The sequence below is a fragment of the Carcharhinus amblyrhynchos genome, chromosome 4, assembly GCF_965287045.1.
Source record: "Carcharhinus amblyrhynchos chromosome 4, sCarAmb.v2.hapA, whole genome shotgun sequence".
In the NCBI taxonomy this organism is placed as follows: Eukaryota; Metazoa; Chordata; class Chondrichthyes; order Carcharhiniformes; family Carcharhinidae; genus Carcharhinus; species Carcharhinus amblyrhynchos.
The window spans coordinates 73,025,650-73,044,885 of record NC_137327.1 but is presented as its reverse complement, the minus strand read 5'-3'; the positions used below and the strand labels follow the sequence as shown (position 1 = coordinate 73,044,885).

General features: G+C 41.1%; 1 protein-coding gene across 3 annotated transcripts in view; it reads right to left on the bottom strand.

Moving 5' to 3' along the window:
* The window catches only part of klhl13 (kelch-like family member 13), a 245,933-nt gene that overhangs the window by 28,482 nt on the left and 198,215 nt on the right, over positions 1-19,236 (bottom strand). For all 3 annotated transcript variants that reach the window (XM_080187352.1, XM_080187351.1, XM_080187350.1), the window contains 3 exons: positions 13,148-13,280; positions 5,168-5,364; positions 3,280-4,075 (listed from right to left, as the gene is read on the bottom strand). In XM_080187352.1, coding sequence (XP_080043478.1) covers positions 3,280-4,075; positions 5,168-5,364; positions 13,148-13,280 — 1,126 coding nt within the window. The remainder of the gene's footprint in view (positions 1-3,279; positions 4,076-5,167; positions 5,365-13,147; positions 13,281-19,236) is intronic.

Here is a 19,236-nt window from a genome sequence, read left to right as displayed (position 1 = left end):
TCACCACTACCTTCTGTTTCCCACCACTTAACCAAATTCATATGAATGCTACTACTATCCCCTTTATTCCATAGACTTCAACTTTGCTTGCAAGATGATCATGTGACAGATTATGAAATATATTTTGGAAGTCCATAAACACTCAAATCAACTACATTATCCTCATCAACCCTCTCCTTTACTCCATCAGTAAATGATTTGCTTTTAAGAAATCCATGCTGGTTTTCTTTAATTAGTCCACATTTGTCTAAATGAATGTTAATATTGTCCTGGATTGTCATTTCTCAAAGCTTTCCAGCCCCAAGGATTAAATTGACTGGCCTGTAGTTGCTGAATTTATCCTTTTATTTAAACAAGAATCTAAATACACAATTCCCCAGTTCTCTGCTAACACCCATGTCTATGGGGGATTGGAAGATCATGACCAGAGTCACTGCAATCTCCACATGTAGCTCTCAAAGCCTCATTGACTTCAAGTATAGACAGCCTTTCTTAACACCTCCTCTCCATCAGTTTTTAGCCCATCCAGTATCTCACCTACCTCCTCATTTAAATGACTTTGGCACCATTTTCTTCCTTGGTAAAGATAGATGCAGAGATGCATAGGTCCCCTTTTAAATCCCTAATCCTGTCCTACTCTGCTTTCATAGAACATAACAGCGCAGTACAGGTCCTTCGGCCCTCGATGTTGCGTCGACTAGTGAAACCAATCTAAAGCCCATCTAACCTACACTGTTCCAATATCATCCATATGTTTATCCAATGACCATTTAAATGCCCTTAAAGTTGGTGAATCCACTACTGTTGCAGGCAAGGCATTCCACACCCTTACTACTCTCTGAGTAAAGAACCCACATCTGACATTTGTCCTATATTTATCACCCTTCAATTTAAAGCTATGTCTCCTTGTGCTAGCCATCTTCATCTGAGGAAAAAGGCTCTCACTGTCCACCCGATCTAATCCACTGATCATCTTAAATGCCTCCATTAAGTCACTTCTTAACCTTCTCTCTAACAAAAACAGCCTCAAGTCCCTCAGCCTTTCCTCATAAGACCTTCCCACCATACCAGGCAACATCCTGGTAAATCTCCTCCGCACCCTTACCAATGCTTCCACATCCTTTCTATAATGCAGCAGCCAGAACTGTATGCAATACTCCAAGTTTTGTACCAGAGTTTTGTACAGCTGCAACATGACGTCATGGCTCCGAAACTCAATCCCTCTACCAATAAAAGCTAACACACCGTACGCCTTCTTAACAATGCTATCAACCCAGGTGCCAACTTTGAGGGATCTATGCAATGGACACTGAGATCTCTCTGCTCATCCGCACTACCAAGTAACTTAACATTGGCCCAGTATTCTGTATTCCTGTTACTCCATCCAAGGTGATTCACTTCACACTTTTCCGCATTAAACTCCATTTACCACCTCTCAGCCCAGCTCTGCAGCTTATCTATGTCCGTCTGTAACCTGCAACACCCTTCCGCACTGTGCACAACTCTACCGACTTTAGTATCATCTGCAAATTTACTAACCCATCCTTCTACGCCTTCATCCAGGTCATTTATAAAAATGCCAAACAGCAGCAGCCCCAAAACAGATCCTTGCGGTATACCACTAGTAAGTGAACTTCGAGATGAACATTTCCCATCAACTACCACCCTCTGTCTTCTTACAGCTATGATGTAGAGATGCTGGTGTTGGACTGGGGTAAACAAAGTAAGAAGTCTCACAGCACCAGGTTAGAGTCCACTCAAATAAACTGGTTGGACCCTAACCTGGTGTTGAGAGACTTCTTACTGTTCTTACAGCTAGCCAATTTTTTCCATTGTTTAAAAAGGTATATTGGGCAGATACATGGCAAATGGAGTTTAACCCTGATAAATGTAAGGTGATGCATTTTGGCCAAAATAATGTATGGGGGAGTTATATGATAAAGGGTAGACCTATAAAGTGTATAGAAACACAGCGGGACCTGGGGGTGCAAGTGCACAGGTCTTTGAAGGTGGCAGCACAAGTGGAGAAGATTGTGAGGAAAGCTTATGGTATGTTAACCTTTATAGGAAGGGGTATAGAGTATAAGAGCTGGAGTCTAATGTTGCAGTTGTATAGAATGTTGGTTAGGCCGCATTTGGAGTACTGCATCCAGTTCTGGTCGCCTTACTACCGGAAAGACGTGGAGACCCTGGAGAGAGCGCAGAGGAGGTTTACCAGGATGCTGCCTGGTACAGAAGGACTGGGTTATGAGGAAAGATTGAGCAAATTGGGGCTGTTTTCCCGTGAAAGACAGCAACTGAGAGATCTAATAGAGGTATATAAGATTATGAAGGGTATACATAGAGTAAACAGTGGTAAGCTTTTTCCTATGTTAGAAACGCATAGTACGAGGAGCCACGGGCTTAGGTGTAACACGGATGTTAGAGGGAGGTTTTTCACACAGAGGGTAGTGGGGGCATGGAATGCTCTGCCAAGCAAGGTGGTGGAGGCAAGTATGCTGGAGTTGTTTAAGAGTCACTTAGACAGGCACATGAGTGGGTTGGAGATGGAGGGATATAGGAGATTGTTTTAAATAAGGTTCAGTAGCCTTGGGACATCCCTGGTAACGTATAAGGATGTGGAATGATACTTATGTTTTTCTCTTTTAATTCACAGGTTTTAAGTCAGTCAGTCTACCTTGTTGTCCAACGAGGGGCATACACACGATGGGTCGTACAAGGGCTGCTCTTGGTTGTTCAAGAATAGCCTAGTATTTCGTGTTGTTAGTGCGCTTAAACTGGACCAGATGCTGGGCAACACGACAGCTCAGTGACTATCACTGTTTGCTGTGCAGACACACGGATTTGGGCCAGTGTCTGTGGGAGTTTGCGCATTCTCCCCGTGCTTGCGTGGGTTTTCTCCAGGTTCTCCAGTTTCCTCCCACACCCCAAAGATGTGTTATTAGGCTGATTGGTGGTAATAAATTGTCCCTAAATTAGTTTCCCTCAATGCGGAACGCCATAAGCATAGATAAGGGTCATGGGTGGAGGGGGGACTCGTAATGTTAAACTGGCGGCACGGGCTCGTTGGGCCGAAGGGCCTGTTTCCCGGGCTGTTTTTGTTCTTTGTTCAATTTCTGATCCAAACCGCTAAATCACCCTCAATCCCATGCCTCCGTATCAACACTAATATCATAAAATACTTATGGATAAGAAGGTCTTTGGTCTATCTTTTTTAACTTCATCTAGAAAGACCCTTGGGCACAAATATCTTGATTAGGATTACCAAAAAAAACCTACCTAATTCTCCAGCTGCATTTCTACCACCAACTGCATAAAGATGGCCTTTCAGGGCACTTAAGTGGAAGAAAGTACGTTTTTCATTCAAAGATGCAACTTGCATCCATTTGTTGTACCGAGGGTCGTATCTGAACACGGTGTCAACAGCAGTCTTTCCTTTCGTATCATAATTGCTCTGCCCACCTACAACATAAAGGAAGTTTCCAATCACTGCAATGCCGTGCTGGTACCTTGGTGCATCCATTGGAGCAAGCGATTTCCACTCATGGGCCTTTTCGTCATATAATCTTAGCTCTTTGCTCACAACTAGCTGCTGCCTTAGCACTCCGCCTAAGGTCACTAAGTGAGTGTTATCTGAACGGATACAGGTTCTTTCAGACTGCATGACAGGCTGCATGTAGGGCATCATCTGATAGTTACTGGCTTCCAGTAATAGATTGACACAAACGTTGTCCGTTCTCATGAAGTCCACCGTTTGAACATGATTAATTAATTCCTGTGGTGACATCAGCGGAAACCTAATGTTCTTCATTATCTTTGAGGCAAAATCCATCCGCGTGTCCTCATATCTCAACCAACGACAGGCAGACTTGAAAAGTTCAAGTTCTGTGCAGTTTTTGAGGCTGTTACTCGAAAGCACAAAGGCAAGTCGCTCAAATGGGAGTTTCACAAATTCACCAGTACTTAGCAGTGCAGGAAAATTCTTCAGAATGAAGTTATTTACGTATTTATCTACTTCTGTCAAGTTGTAGGTATTAGCAATTCTCCCAACTTCAACACAGTTCTCAAGGGAAACCTGAAAAAAAATCAGAAATAAGAAGTTAAATGTTAAGCCGCTGACTTAAAGGCTATTTCTTTAATGCTCATCAGGGTGTTGGTGCTCAGGAATGAAAAGCATTTCTAATTCAGCCATCCACTGTGATTCCCAAGGTGGATATAGCAAAGTAAATCTCTTTCTTCAATCAAGATAGGGAGCAAGGGAGCATACCTCGAAGCCACACGCCACCTGACTTTCCTTTCCTTCACTGTCATTGGGTCAAAACCTTGGAATTCCTTCTCTAACAACATTGTGGGTTTACCTACACCATATGGATTGCAGTGGATCACGAAGGCAGCTCAACATCGACTTCTCAAGGGCAACTAGGGATGGGCAATAAGTGCTGGCATAGCTAGCTAAGCCCGCATCCCATGAATGAATGTTTTAAAACTTCCCACATCAAATGTGCTTAATCCTGCCTGAGTGATTGAAATCCATAATTTGTACTAAATTAGGGACAGTTTTGTGCTATAACTCCATAGCATAAATGGAACGAGACTGTCAAACTTATTTCACAGTAGAAGCCTCTGCACTGAGCAAGTATGGAAAATTTGCATACCAACACTCTAGAGTAGACATAAATCCAAATCTTGGAGGCAAAATGCTAGTGTCGAACTAACTATGGAACATGCAAATTTTGAAAGAACTATCCATTACATGGCACACTGTTTAAGTTAGGAGGTCTATATGACATCCAGTTCTAAAGGATTATGAATATAAATAAAATTGCAGGTATGGTCAATGAATGTGTACTTTCCATCAAAGCAAGAAGCATCTAATAAATGTAAAAATGACTATCAGCTCAACTTTAAAAAAAGTGTAAAGGCCAATAGGATTCTATACTAAACTTTGCTAAAAAAACTGTGTCAAAGTGCTTGTGGTTGCACAATACTAATACTGATAGCAAAAACTGAAAATCAGTGTCTGTTTTCCTAACAAAGACACAACACAGTTGTTGCTAATGTCATAAGAATTAATCTGGTTACCAATATTCAACATTAAGCATTGTAGGAATCGATAGATAGACTTACTGGAAAACTTAAAATTAAAAAGTGCGAAGACAGATCTTACCCCAGATATAAGAAATACTTTACAGAAGTCCAGGACAGGTAAAATCTGCAGAAAGCTGGCTGCTTCCAAGGTATCCTGAAGGTTGTCCATGTTCAGGGAAAGCTTTGCAGTATAAATGAAATCAATGATTTTCTTAAGTCCTATTCTGTTCACCCCATGAAGTTTAATGCACATTAGATCTTGCTCCTTCATTCCACCTGATCACAAAGAAGACAAATTGGTATTATTTGAAAACAAAAAAAAACAACAAATAGCGAAGTTTCAGCAGAAACAATTAATTGGCCCACTTAAAAATTGTATGAAACACTGAAATACTGAATTATCTTTTAAATTATGAAGGAAATTATAACAATAAAATTGTTAACAATGAAGTAGTAATAATTCTGGCCTGTAAGTCCTTAGTGCTTTGACTATATTTTGTACTGAAGACCAGGAATTAATGTGAGAGAGAGAGAGAGACAGTTAAATACATATTTGTTCCTCCAGTGACTCATTTGGACATGCAGCCCTGCCTAAAACAGTAATATTTCATATTCACCCAAAACATTAAATTTTAAAAACCAGGATATGGATGGTGGTGGTGGCGGGGGGGGGTGTCTCAGGGTGGTAGTTTTTGGAGGGGGGGGGGGGGGGGGGAGGAGGTACAAAACCAATTATGCAAAACGGGGGTGGGAGGGAAGAGAGAGAAAGGAGTTAGAAAAGTCAAATAAAGCTTGCTCCAAAACATGGATATTAATTTTTTGTCAGGTGGTTAGAAGAAAGAATAGAGTACATCTTTAGAGGTTTGGGAGAGAGGAGGGATGGTGAACAGTAAGGTGGCAATGGGTGAAAGCTTGGGAATCCACTTGCAGTCATCCATAATCTTTTCCAGTATGCACTGCTTACCAATTTCAGATGGGATTACTGTCAGGGCCCTACAAGTGGCCAAAAAAAACCCAGTGAATTCCCAATCCTGATAGTAATCCAGTAGCCATGACACATTATATATTCAATCAAGGAATGTGGCCCACATTAATTGCTCATTCAGAATTGCTCCAATCACATTCTTGAACCATGGCAGTTCATGTGCTAACAGTACATCCTCAGAAGGAAGTTCTGGGATTTTGACGCAACTGTGAAAGAATGGTAATAAAGTTCCAAGTCAGGATGGTCACTAACTTAGAAAGGAGCTTGCAAGTGTTGTTATTCCCATATGTCTGCCACTCATGTTCTTCTAGGTGGTGAGGTGCTGTCAAAGAAGCCTTGGTGAGTTGTTGCAGTTCATCTTCTGGCTGATACACAAAGCAGACACAGAGTACTAGTGATGAAGGGAGTGAATATTTAAGATGCCAATTAAGTGAGCTGCCTTGTTCTGGCTGATGTCAAGCTTATCGGTTGTTGTTGGGAGCTTTAAAACTAGTGGAAAGTATTGCATTACACTCAGAGATGATTGCACTTCATAGATGATTGACAAGTTCTGAGGAGTCAGGAAGTCAGTCATTGAACACAAGCTACTCAATCTTGAGCTGTTCTTCTAACCACAATATTTGTGTGACAAGTCCTGTTAAGTTTCTGGTCAACAGTGATTCACCAACCTGTTGAAGGTGGGTAATTTGGGGATGGTGATGCTGTTAAATGCTAAGAAGTTTTTAGACTATCATTTTTTGGAATAATCATTGCCTGGCACGTGTGGTGCAAATGTTTCTTGTCACTCAAGTCCATGCCTGAATGTCGTCCAGGTCTTGCTCTTTCCAGGCACTGACTGCTTCACTATCTGAAAAGTTGCAAATTGAACTGAATATTACACAATTATCAACCTAGAAACCTACCCTCTGCAACAATATCTTGAGACCAAATTGACTGGCTTCCAACAAACAAACAAACAATCTTCCTTTGCACTAGATACACATCCAGTCAGTTGAAAGTTTTCCTTCCAATTCTCATCAAATTCAATTTTACTTGAGCTCTTTGATGCCACAAGCTGTTTATAGTTAGAGTTAAGATAAAATGGTGAGGTGAAGGAGGCTAGTAGCCATACCAATAATCATGCTGAAAGGGTTAATCATCACACTAATTTAAAAATCACATAAACTGCAAGTTGCTAAATTCAGTCACAAAGGGAAAGCTGTGAGAAAACCAAAAGGTGTCAATTGACCTAGTTAAGATTCAATGCCCATAAAACTCCCATCACAAGAGAGGCCTCAGTCACACAGCAAATACACAGGCCCCCATTGAATTATGTGCAGCTGCAGCTTGTCAGAGACAATGGGACAGGGGAGTTAATAAACCACTGGTTAGAAATATAGCTATCACAACTGTGCCTGGAAGGTAATAGGTAAGTCAGAAGAATTATGGCTTGGTGATATTATAATTAGGTAAACGTGCATAAGTTGTAATTAAACAAAATAACCATATGTTTTGCATTATGTAAACCAAATCAACAACTGAGAATGGATATAGATAACTTCTATCAAATGTACAACTCTGGTTGGTATATGCTAAGTTACTTGTAACTGAATCTGGAAGTGTATTTGTTACCAGGGCTACGGACAAGATGGTGTACTACAGCCTCCTCAGTTTGAGTCATCAAATCTGAGATCTGTGGGGGACAGAGGAGAACAGGGAGGAGAAGGAATGGTGGTTGCAGGAGTAACTGTTGGTGGGCTCAGTACTTCTGAGCCATCTCCATTCTTATTGCCCACTGACTGCATAAACTAATTGAAAAGATGGCAGCTCTTCATTACCCAGATTGATTTGTTCTCAAGTTAAACAACCCTTTTGTCATCTCCAATTTATTTTTATAACAATAACTTTAAAATGTTCAAACAAAATGCTGAAGAACACTTATAAAAAATCCCAATAAATGTTCTCTCAGATTTGCTTGCAGCACCATTCCAGCGATCAATTTTAAATTCCTCGAGACTCCAGAACAATTTGCTATGTTGACAACCCAACAAGCATGGTGCTTGGAGAGAAGAGCTCATTACATCGACATTTAGGTCATTATTGCAGTAGAAGGGTCTATGGCAAGTACAGGGTTAACAGAGTGTGAGTACTGTACCACCCATAATGTGATGTGAGAAGGCACATATATCTGGGGTCAGTGTGATGTTGGCCAGAGACGTGTTAGGACCTAGAGTGGAGATGCCTTTTACTCAATATTTTATACAGTTACAATTGTTAATAAAGACTTGCTGTTAACATATGAATGATACAACAGTTAACAGTTTAACAGTCATATTCTGTAATCAACACCATCCTATCATGGTAACAGTTCCAGATCAAAAATCCTTATCGTCTTTCAGCATTCATGTGACAAAGAAAAGATACATCTTCAACAGATTTTTAACTGAAAGAAACTTCGAATGGAGCTATAAACGCTGAGAACATTCAGAAAAAGCTCCAGAGAGAAGTCTCGGGGACCTTGCAACTGTATTTGCTTTAACAAACCTGCGGTGTACTTAAAAGCATGTACTGGCAACACTACATTGCTGATTAAATCAAGTTGGCAAGCTGCTGACCCATCGCAATCATGGTTGAAAATTCTTTTTCCCAAAGCGGTCAACACCATTTTGTGAAGCCTTCCAAAACCAACAAGTGCAAAAAACCAATGTTCTGCAGTGAATGTTGGCATCATCGCACAAAAGCCTGTAGGCTATTAAAGTCAGGCCCACACTTTTAATATCTTCAACATCAAACAAAAATCCAACTCATCAGATCATTTGTACCAACTCCAGGGCCAAATTCAAAAGGACAATTGGCAACTTTGAGGAGGAACATTTCACAATACTGTGTACATCAGATCTTAGTAAAATATCAAAGGAAGACCAGGTTAATTTTTTTTAACTAGTTTGGTGATCTTCCAAATTATGTTATCCTGCTGCAAGGCATTGATGAATCTGAAACCAGCCTCAGAGAACTCTTAACAGTCTTTGATGAATATTTTAATCTTCAAGCAGAGGACAGCAGTAAAAGCGGAAATACAAAGTATTTGCATTAAAGCTGAGTTGGAAGAACTCAACTTGAAGTACAGTTGGGATAACAGCAGACAGGAAAGACACTCAGCGCTCGTTATATCGAAAAACTTTGATGAACTAATGTTTGCCCCTGGAAAAATATGAGTTGGAAAAAATGTTAAATATTACTTCAGACAAAGCAGAGTTGGACTATCAGCAATGACGAAGCTATATACTGATACAGAGTGAGAAGAAAATAAACAGATGAAAGAGCAGCAAATGGTCCTTTTGCATCAGATTCAAAAACAGTGCATTATGTTTCAGCAACATGAAGGAATAAAGAATATTTTATGCTGCAGAATAGCAGACCAAACTCAGTGAAACTCTTAAATTACAAAAGAAGTCAAGACAAAGTAATTGAGCTACACACTAAAAAGAAAAACCTGTGAAGGATCTTCATATGTTACAAAGTTCTCTCAGGTCTGGGTTTATCACTCGACAGCATTACAAAGCTAAACAAAATGAAGTTAGTGCCACTCAAAGAATTGTTGACCCAGTTTTCTAACTCAGGAATGTTCACTATTTCAGGGGGGAGCCCAGAGGTACAAGAATCAGAGTACGCTGCTGAAGAAAATAATTGCACATTTGGAAGGAACCTTGAAAAAAAATCACATTCCTAAAGAGATATGCAAAATGGTGAAAATATAGAATGGCAACTCAAGACAGAAGTTTTCACTAACAAAAACTATTGGCAGAAACACAATTAGAAAATGTGCGCTTAAAAGGTAGCACAGAAGAATTATGGCATGGTACCTTCAGTGGAAGCAGCACAAGAATATATGATCAGCAATCCAAGAGGTGTTTAGTCCTAACTATGATGATGGTACAACTGATGGATACATAAGCCACTGTATACACGCTACAACTTCCAGCCAGCATGCTACAAGCACAAGGATGCTGCAACCATGTATATTACCATCAATAACAAAAAGCAGAGGTGAGCATACTACGCAACCTCTTCTAGCCACAGGAACACTCTTCCTCAGCCTCACAGGTTTTGTAATGGCCCATCTGGAAAAAGTGGTAAAAGCAGAAGCAAGGAGACAAATACCATCTTTGTTAAGACTAACAGCAACCATGCATCGGCACAATAACCGAGCCAACTAGACATGGTCAACATTTTAGCAATGAAAGAAAAGAATGAAAGCAACACAAAGGCCAGTCCAACCTCCAAACCAATAACAAGAACTAGGACCAACAGAACCTAGCAATCTCCTGCCACAACGATGAATGAGATGTGGAAGGATTATAATGCCTCCAGACTGCCTGAACCTCGAACTTTAAAGACTTAAAGGAGGGAGATGGGATAGCGAGAATGTTTCTTCTGCTAATACTGTAAGAGCAATAATGTTGGAATAGCATTAAGGTTGTAGGTAAATGCCTGAGACGTGTAACAATGTAAGACTTGAAATAAACTAAAGTTTTAAATAAACTAAACTCTATATCAATGAAATAAAGGATGAAAAAAAAGATGGTGTACTACAATGGTCTGGCACATACAGGTTTAATACAGGGACACTTAAGATGGCACATGATCTAGACTTGGGGCATTACAACACTGGCCAGAGCTGTGTGATGTTGTAGAACAGAGATAACTCCGTGCCTATACCCTTTAGTGTATATTTGTATACAGAAACACAAAATATAGGAGTAGGCCATTTGGCCCCTGAAGTCCATTGGGTCATTCAGTATCATCGTAGCTGATCCGCTATCTCAATACCATAATTGCACACTTTCCCTTTGAAGCCTTTAGTAAACTATTTCCTCTTAAATATATTCAGTGACTTAGCCTCTACAGCCTTCTGTGGTAGAGAATTCCACAGGTTCACCATCCTCTGATTGAAGAAGCTTCTCCTCATCTCAGTCCTAAATGGCCAATCCCATATTCTGAAACTGTGAACCCTAGTTCTAGACCCCCCCCCCCCCCACCCCCAGCCAGAGGAAACATCATCCCTGAAGCCAGTCTGTCCAGTCCTGTCAGAATTTTATACATTTCAATGAGATCACCTTGTATTCAAAACTCTAGTGAACACAGGCACAGTCGACCCAATCTCTTCTCATGTGAAATCCTGCCATCCCAGGAATCCGTCTAGTGTACCTTTTCTGCATTCTCTCCATGGCAATTCTATTCTCTCAGTTAAGGAGACCAAAACTGCACATAATACTCCAGGTATTTGTGATTTTTATCAATGACTTGGAAGAGGGGCCTGAAGGTTGGGTTAGTAAATTTGCTGATGACACCAAGGTTGGTGGAGTAGTGGATGAGGTGGAGGGCTCTTGCAGGCTGTAGACAGACATTGATAGGATACTGACCTGGGCCGAAAAGTGGCAGATGGAGTTTAACCCTGATAAAATGTGAGGTGATTCATTTTGGAGGACAAACTTGAATGCAGATTACAGGGTCAACGACAGGGTTCTGAGGAATGTGGAGGAACAGAGGGATCTTGGAATTCACATCCACAGATCTCTGAAGGTTGCCACTCAAATGGATAGAGCCACAAAGGAGGTTTATAGTGTGTTCGTGTTTATTAACAAGGGGTTTGAGTTTAAGAGCTGGTGGGTTATGCTGCAACTATGCCGGACGTTGGTGAGACCACATTTGGAATATCGTGTTCAGTCTGGTCATCTCATTATAAGAAGAATGTGGAAGCATTGGAGAGAGTGTAGAGGAGATTTACCAGGATGCTGCCTGGTTTGGAGGGTAGGTCTTATGAGGAAAGGTTGAGGGAGCTGGGGCTTTTCTCTTTGGAGCGGAGGAGAATGAGAGGCGACTTAATAGAGGTTTATAAGATGATGAGGGGCATTGATAGAGTGGACATGCAGAGACTATTCCTCAGGTAGATGTAGCTGTTACTAGGGGGCATAACTATAAGGTTCATGGTGGGAGATATAGGAGGGATGTCCAAGGTAGATTCTTTTCTCAGAGAGTAGTTGGGGTGTGGAATGGACTGCCTGTTGTGATACTGGAGTTGGACACTTCAGGAACTTCCAAGCGGTTACTGGATAGGCACATGGAGCACACCATAATTCTAGGGAGTGGGATAGCTTGATCTTTGGATTGGACATAGCTCTAGCACAACATTGAGGGCCGAATGGCATGTACTGTGCTGTTATGTTCTATGTATGGTCTCTCAAAAGTTCTGTACAGCTGCAGTAAGATATTTTTGCTCCTGTATTCAAATTCTCTTCCAACGAAGCCCAACATGCCAGTCACCTTCTTAACTGCTTGCTGCACCTGCATGTTTGTTTTCAGTGACTCGTGTACAAGGATGTCCAGGTCCTTTTGTACTTCAACATTCTGCACTTATCATCATTTAAATAATACTGATATTCTGCACAACTTCGCACTTAGGCACATAATACTGCATCTGCCATGTAGTTTTCTACTCATTCAACTTGTCCAAATTGTCTCTTTACATCTTCCTCTCCACTCACATTCCCACCTAATTGTGTCGTTAGCAAACTTGGAAATATTACATTTGATTCCCTCATTCAAATCATTGATGTATATTGTGAATAGCCAGGGCCCAAACACTGATGATTCTGACAGTACCTCACTAGTCACTGCCTGCCAGTTCAAAGAAGACCCATTTATTCCTAGTCTCTGTTTCCTGCCAGCTAACAAATTCTCAGCCTATGCCAATATTGCCCCCAATCCCATGTGCTTTAATTCTGCATACTAACCTCTTAAGTGAGACTTCATCAAAAGCTTTCTTAAAGTCCAAATACACCACATCCACTGGTTCTCAAATTACAAGAGGTAAAAATACCGATGACTATGAAGACCTCTCTTCAACAATAATGTTCTGTGATCAACACCATCCCAACAATAGTTACATTTGTTTGTTGGGATAAAACCATGAAGGCAGATATATGAGTAGAGATGCTGGCAACTGTCATCAAAGGGCAAAATGATCCAAGCACCAGCACAGTTGTTATCTGTTTATATAATTCCTTACACTTTACAAGAGCTGGGACATCTTACCTGTGAACATAGCCTTAAAATAATCACTAGCTGAGGCCATCATTGCTCTATGGACTGGAAATACTTCATCACCGTCTCCTGGCACCAAAGTGACATCACAAAGTAACCCTTCAATTCGGAGCTGGTCAAACCCCTACAAAATTTAAATATTACAAGATCAGGTTACAAGCTGTGAAATGGAAGTGCAAAAGCAGTTTCTTCATCAACATTTGCAACATTTATCTACACGATGCTCTACAGTGAGCTTTACGAATATACAAACCTGCTTGCTTAGCTCGTAGCGCTCTCACCTCTCGGCAGAAAGTTGTGTATTCAAGTCTCACACCAGGATTTCAGTGCACAATCACTTGACGCTTTATTGTGGTAAATATTAACCAGATACTAAGATGTTAAACTCAAGCTCCTGCTGCTGTCAGTTCAGACGGACACAAGGTTCACTATTTGAACAAGTAATTCACCTTACGTTGCGGCCTTCAACCAGCGCCAGAAAGTGTGTAAGAGGGAGAAAGAGAATGCGCATGTGAGGGACAGCATGCTTGCTGCATGTGTCCAATATGAGCCTTTGCCTTCCAGTTTCACTGAGAAAATTCAGAGTTTTACCAGCACAGCAGGAGGCCCTTCAGCTGATCATGCCTGTACTGGCCATCAAGCACTTATCTATTTTAATTCCATTTTCCAGCATCTGGTCTGTAGCCTTGTTGCTATGGTTCATCTAAATGCTTTGAGTGTTCCCGGCTCTACCACTCTTTAAGCAGCTAGTTCCAGTATTCTAGCTGTGGCATAATGAACGTTTTATACAGCTCCAACATAACCTCTCTGCTCCTCCTATTAAAAATTACAAAAGGCAAGATTTAATTATTTTTAAATAAGAGCATTTTGTAGGTAAACCACTTCTAAAATGGGTACTACATCCCAAGGGTGAGTGTTAAAGGGACCATGGAAGGATGACTTGGCCAGGGCTCAATGTGAGGGGGCCATGAAGCTGGCAAATGTACTTGTGACTGTAACTCTTCCTAATTCCTCATACACGTATAGATATAGCTAGAAAAGACTTGTTTACATTTGATATGTGTTCTCATCTATTTCTTGGCAAAAAAAGGGCGATGACATTACAATGATGCTTGGAATTCCCCGACGCACTTTGAAGGTCATTAGGGTTTCCATGGCTCAAAGTTTCAGAAATCCTGGATTAACTGGTCATTCATCTCATCGGCTATTTTTGGGCACTTTATTTACAGACTGATTGTCTTCAGTTGTCTTCATGACTACATTGCCATTAGTTGTTTAGGAAGCACCTTAGATGTTTTTGAGGGCTTGTAAAACGGTCTTAATGGTCTTGTAAAAGAGTCCAAGTTCCTTCCTTCTTACATCACACTTGCCTCACTCTTCCATCAGCAGCAAGGTTACAAACCAAACCTGGCTCAATGACAAGAGGAGCAAGAAGCAGCACTAGACATGATTTGGATTGAAGCACCAAGCTCATGGGGCTACAACACTGGTGCATAAAGAACACCAAAAGCAGCAGGCCACAGAAAGAGAAAGTGATTCCAAAATTAGTGAAGATCTAGAACCCTCATTACACATCCAGTTAAGAGCTGTAATGGTCAATCAGGCATCTGACAAGGAGCTGATTCTGTGAATATTACGGTCCTCAACCATAAAAGGAACTCAATATATGAGTTCAAGAATAAGACCAAAATTTGCAACTGCCTTCAGCCAAAAATACTAAAGATCTGAATTGGCTGGCTCCTGAGGTTTTCAGGATCATAAATGTCAATACGCAATCAACTTTAAAAATCCCAAGGGATATTATGCAGAGAAAATCTACCACCCTAACAACTTCCTCCCAATAGTAGCTCAGTGACGGAAGTACTCACCAGCAATGCCCTCAAGTGAAACCTATTCAATAATCCGCTCAGCTAAGCTTATTGTCGATTTCACCAGCTCAGCACAGCCTAGATCCATGAGCTGAAGGCAAGAGTACAGGCAAAAGCCGTTTCCCTAAATGTCAACAAAGCATTCAATTAAGTGTGGTACCAAGGCATCTGTGTAAAACTGAAAACACTGCTGCATGGACGACAAGGGGAAAACTCTCCAATGGCTAGAATCTGGCTGTCTAAGGCCGATAAGCACTGGTCAAGGACATTGATGCAGCAGCTCCATCAATCACATTCCTGCACAGAGACTACAGCAACTCACAAAGTTCACTTCAACAGCACCTACCTTCTAGTGTCTTAGAACACTGTCACACTCAAGCTCCCCTTGAAGACAGATATACCCTGATGTGAACATACAGCATCAATTCTTCATCCCTAACTAACATCAGTGTGAGAGAGGAGCATCAGCACAAATACTGCAGCGGTTCAAAGAAAAAGCTAACTTTGCCAGCAAGTATCGTTCACATCCCGACAATTAAAAATATTTTCCATGCAGGTTTCTTTTTGAATTACACTGCTTATTGACAGTGGAATACTGAATTCAGTGCTGCTATTACACACACAATCGTTCAAATGCTGTAACCTTCATATTTACAATATTAAAACAGCAATCTCATTTTAATGGGACATCAAAATTGGCAACTTTTGAATGAGAGGCAATATGTGTCCAGGTTCATTCTTAATGGACAAACATTGTTGTGGTTCCCTAATGATACATTATTTAAAAAAATACTAATTCTATTTCCCCAGGCAAAGCCACAGAAATAAAATATATTATCCTCATTCTAACAGCCATACGTAATCCTTCATCTTAAATTGTTAAGTGGGTCTGAAACCAGGTGTAAGTTTTAAGTAAGCAGACATAAAATTCAATTTCCTTTCTCCACTGCTAGGCCTCAAAAGTGAGACAGTGATCACTGCCAACCTTCAGGGCATCAGGAATATATCTATTTATAATCTATAGGAGGTATAAAAATACAGGTGCAGAGTGAATTGGAAGGACATAGAAAAGGCAAATTTGTTGTTTTTAAGGCGATGGTGAAAGACTGCTGAGAGGAAAAGGAAAAATTTGGTGGAAATAAGATTAATGCCCAAACTGACAGAACCACAACAGATAGATTTCATCAAACTAATGTGATCAGGCTAAATGTCACCCTAAAGTACACTGCCAAATTATTACATTTATGCTAAAATTAATAGTTATTTATAAACAAGATGATTGATAGAATTTTGCAGCATAGAAATAGGCTATTCACTCCATAAGGTGATATTTATGCTCCAGACAAGCCTCCTCGTGCTTTTCACCCCATCAGTCTATTTTTCTAAGCCTTTCTTGCTCAGGTACTTATTTCGCTTACTTTTAAATGTATTGATGCTTGTCACGGAAAGAACATAGATGCTCTTTGACTTCCTGTAATCAGTATCAAAAGAGGTGTCTGTCTTTTTTAACCTTGGAGAGTGTATTCCAATTAAATAATTCAACAGCAAGGTTTGTGAGTTTACAAATAAGGGTTATTTTTACACATGCATACACACTTTTACAGATAGTAGTTAATTCAGTCTCTGATTGACAATCTCCAGTCTCTCACACTGTCAGCCTCTGATTCTCGAAAGGATTCGATACTTTCAAGTTGAAGTGAGGGTGGCGTAAAGCGAAAGGTTCATAGCAAGTTACTTGGAGTTGAATATCTGAGAGATTAGTTCTCAGGAGACTTTCAACTAGAACAGGTTATGTACTTTGGCTGCTTGATGACGTTCAGAGTCTGGTCCTCAGATTGACTGATGGTTCTGAAGGGTCTGCTGGGCCTTAGGGTTATAAAGGTGCAGTCTCTGAAACACTTCTGATTACATGACTATAGGGTTAACATTTCTGAGGTTCCCTCAGTCTAATTTGTAGGAGGAAGGCCATCATAATACAATAGGAAATTGATAGCAATCATTGAGTTTCGATCTTCCCTTTTGTCCAATATGAAACATGGAGACAGCCTGTCTGGAAAGTGCGTAGTCTTCAGATGTTGGTCCATCCTTAAACAATGTGTGAATTCAACAGAAAATTGTGAAGTATCCTCACTTATGTTCATTTTAATTCGGTATTTACCAGAGACTTGACTATCTGTAGTCTAAATGCCAAAAACTCAGATGATTTGTGGTAACCATCTTAACTGCTTATTTGTGATTTTTTTTTAGAAGTATTGACTGTAAGTTCATAATATAACATGCCTTTGTTGTATTCACCTTAACCACACCATGTGAATCTTACTTGAGAAAGAATATATGGCACTGGAGGAGGTACAGTGGAGATTCACTAGGTTGATTCCAGAGTTGAGAAGGTTGGCTTATGAGGAGAGACTGAGTAGACTGGGGCTATACTTATTGGAATTCAGAAGAATGAGGGGAGATCTTTCAGAAATATATAAGATTATGAAGGGAAAAGATAAGGTAGAAGAAGGGAAGTTGTTTCTACTGGCAGGTGAAACTAGAACTAGGGGGCATAGTCTCAAAATAAGGGGAAGCAGATTTAGGATTGAGTTGAGGAGGAACTTCTTCACACAAAGGGTTGTGAATCTGTAAAATTCCCTGCCCAGAGAAGCAGTTGAGGCTACCTCAGTGAATGTTTTTAAGGCAAGGATAGATACATTTTTGAACAGTAAAGGAATGAAGAGTTATGGTGAGCGGGCAGGTAAGTAGAGCTGAGTCCACAAAAAAAATCAGCCATGATCTTATTAAATGGCGGAGCAGGCTCAAGAGGCCAGATGGCCTACTCCTGCTCCTAATTCTTATGTTATGTTCTTACGTGGTGGAGAATTCCATATTTCCATCACTCTCAAACTTCAACATACAAAGCAAGCTATTAGCAGTAGAGTAGGTAGGACCAGTGTATACATTTCTACAGTGCAAGAAAGATTTTAACTATTTTTTTTAAAACAGGAATCAGTTACTTCTACGTTTGCAAGACTGGGAGCATGTGGGTCAGTAATAGTGGTGGAGGGGGTTGTAGGCAGAGACATATCCTTAACTTAATGAAAACAATTGCTCCAGGATTATCCCCATGCCTTGTGTTGACTGCTCTGCCCCAGTGAAGCATTGCCAGCGGTTTCTGCTCACTTCTTTTTTCATTGAGTTGCGAGCTGCTCATTAGCACTTAGTTGGGGCTGCGGACAAGATTGAAGCCTCATTTCTGCGTGCACTGCAGCGATTACATAAGAACATAAGAACATAAGAAATAGGAGCAGGAGTAGGCCATCCAGCCCTTCGAGACTGCCCCGCCATTCAATAAGATCATGGCTGATCTGTCGCTGCTCAGTTCCACTTTCCTGCTCTCTCCCCATAACCCTTAATCCCCTCTCTTATCAAAAACCCATCAACCCGCGTCTTAAAAATATTTAGCGAGGCAGCCTCCACCACTTCAACGGGCAGAGAATTCCAGAGATTCACCACCCTTTGAGTGAAGAAGTTCCTCCTCAACTCCGTTCTAAACCGCCCCCCTTTTATCTTGAGGCTGTGCCCCCTAGTCCAATTGTCTTTTCTGAGCGGGAAGAGTCTTTCCACCTCTATCCTATCCATCCCATTCATCATCTTATACGTCTCAATGAGATCTCCTCTCATTCTTCTAAACTCTAACGAGTACAAGCCTAGTTTATTCAGCCTCTCCTCATAGCTCAACCCCCTCAACTCCGGTATCAGCTTAGTAAACCTCCTCTGCACTCCCTCCAAGGCCAAAATATCTTTGCGCAGGTGCGGCGCCCAAAAATGCACACAGTACTCCAGTTGCGGCCTCACCAATGCCCTATACAGCTGCAGCAAGACCTCCCTACTTCTATATTCAATCCCCCTCGCTATGAAGGCCAGCATCCCATTTGCCTTCCTGACCACCTGCTGCACCTGCAAGCTGGGTTTTTGCGACTCATGCACAAGGACCCCAAGGTCCCTCTGCACCGTCGCCTGCTGCAGTTTTTCGCCTCGTAAGTAATAGTCCTTCCTACCATTTTTCCTACCAAAGTGGACCACCTCACACTTGCCAACATTAAATTCCATTTGCCATTTCCTGGCCCATTCGCCCAGCCTATCTAGATCCTTCTGCAGACTCTCCACACCCTCCGCACAATTTGCCGTTCCCCCAATCTTGGTGTCATCAGCAAATTTCGACACTCT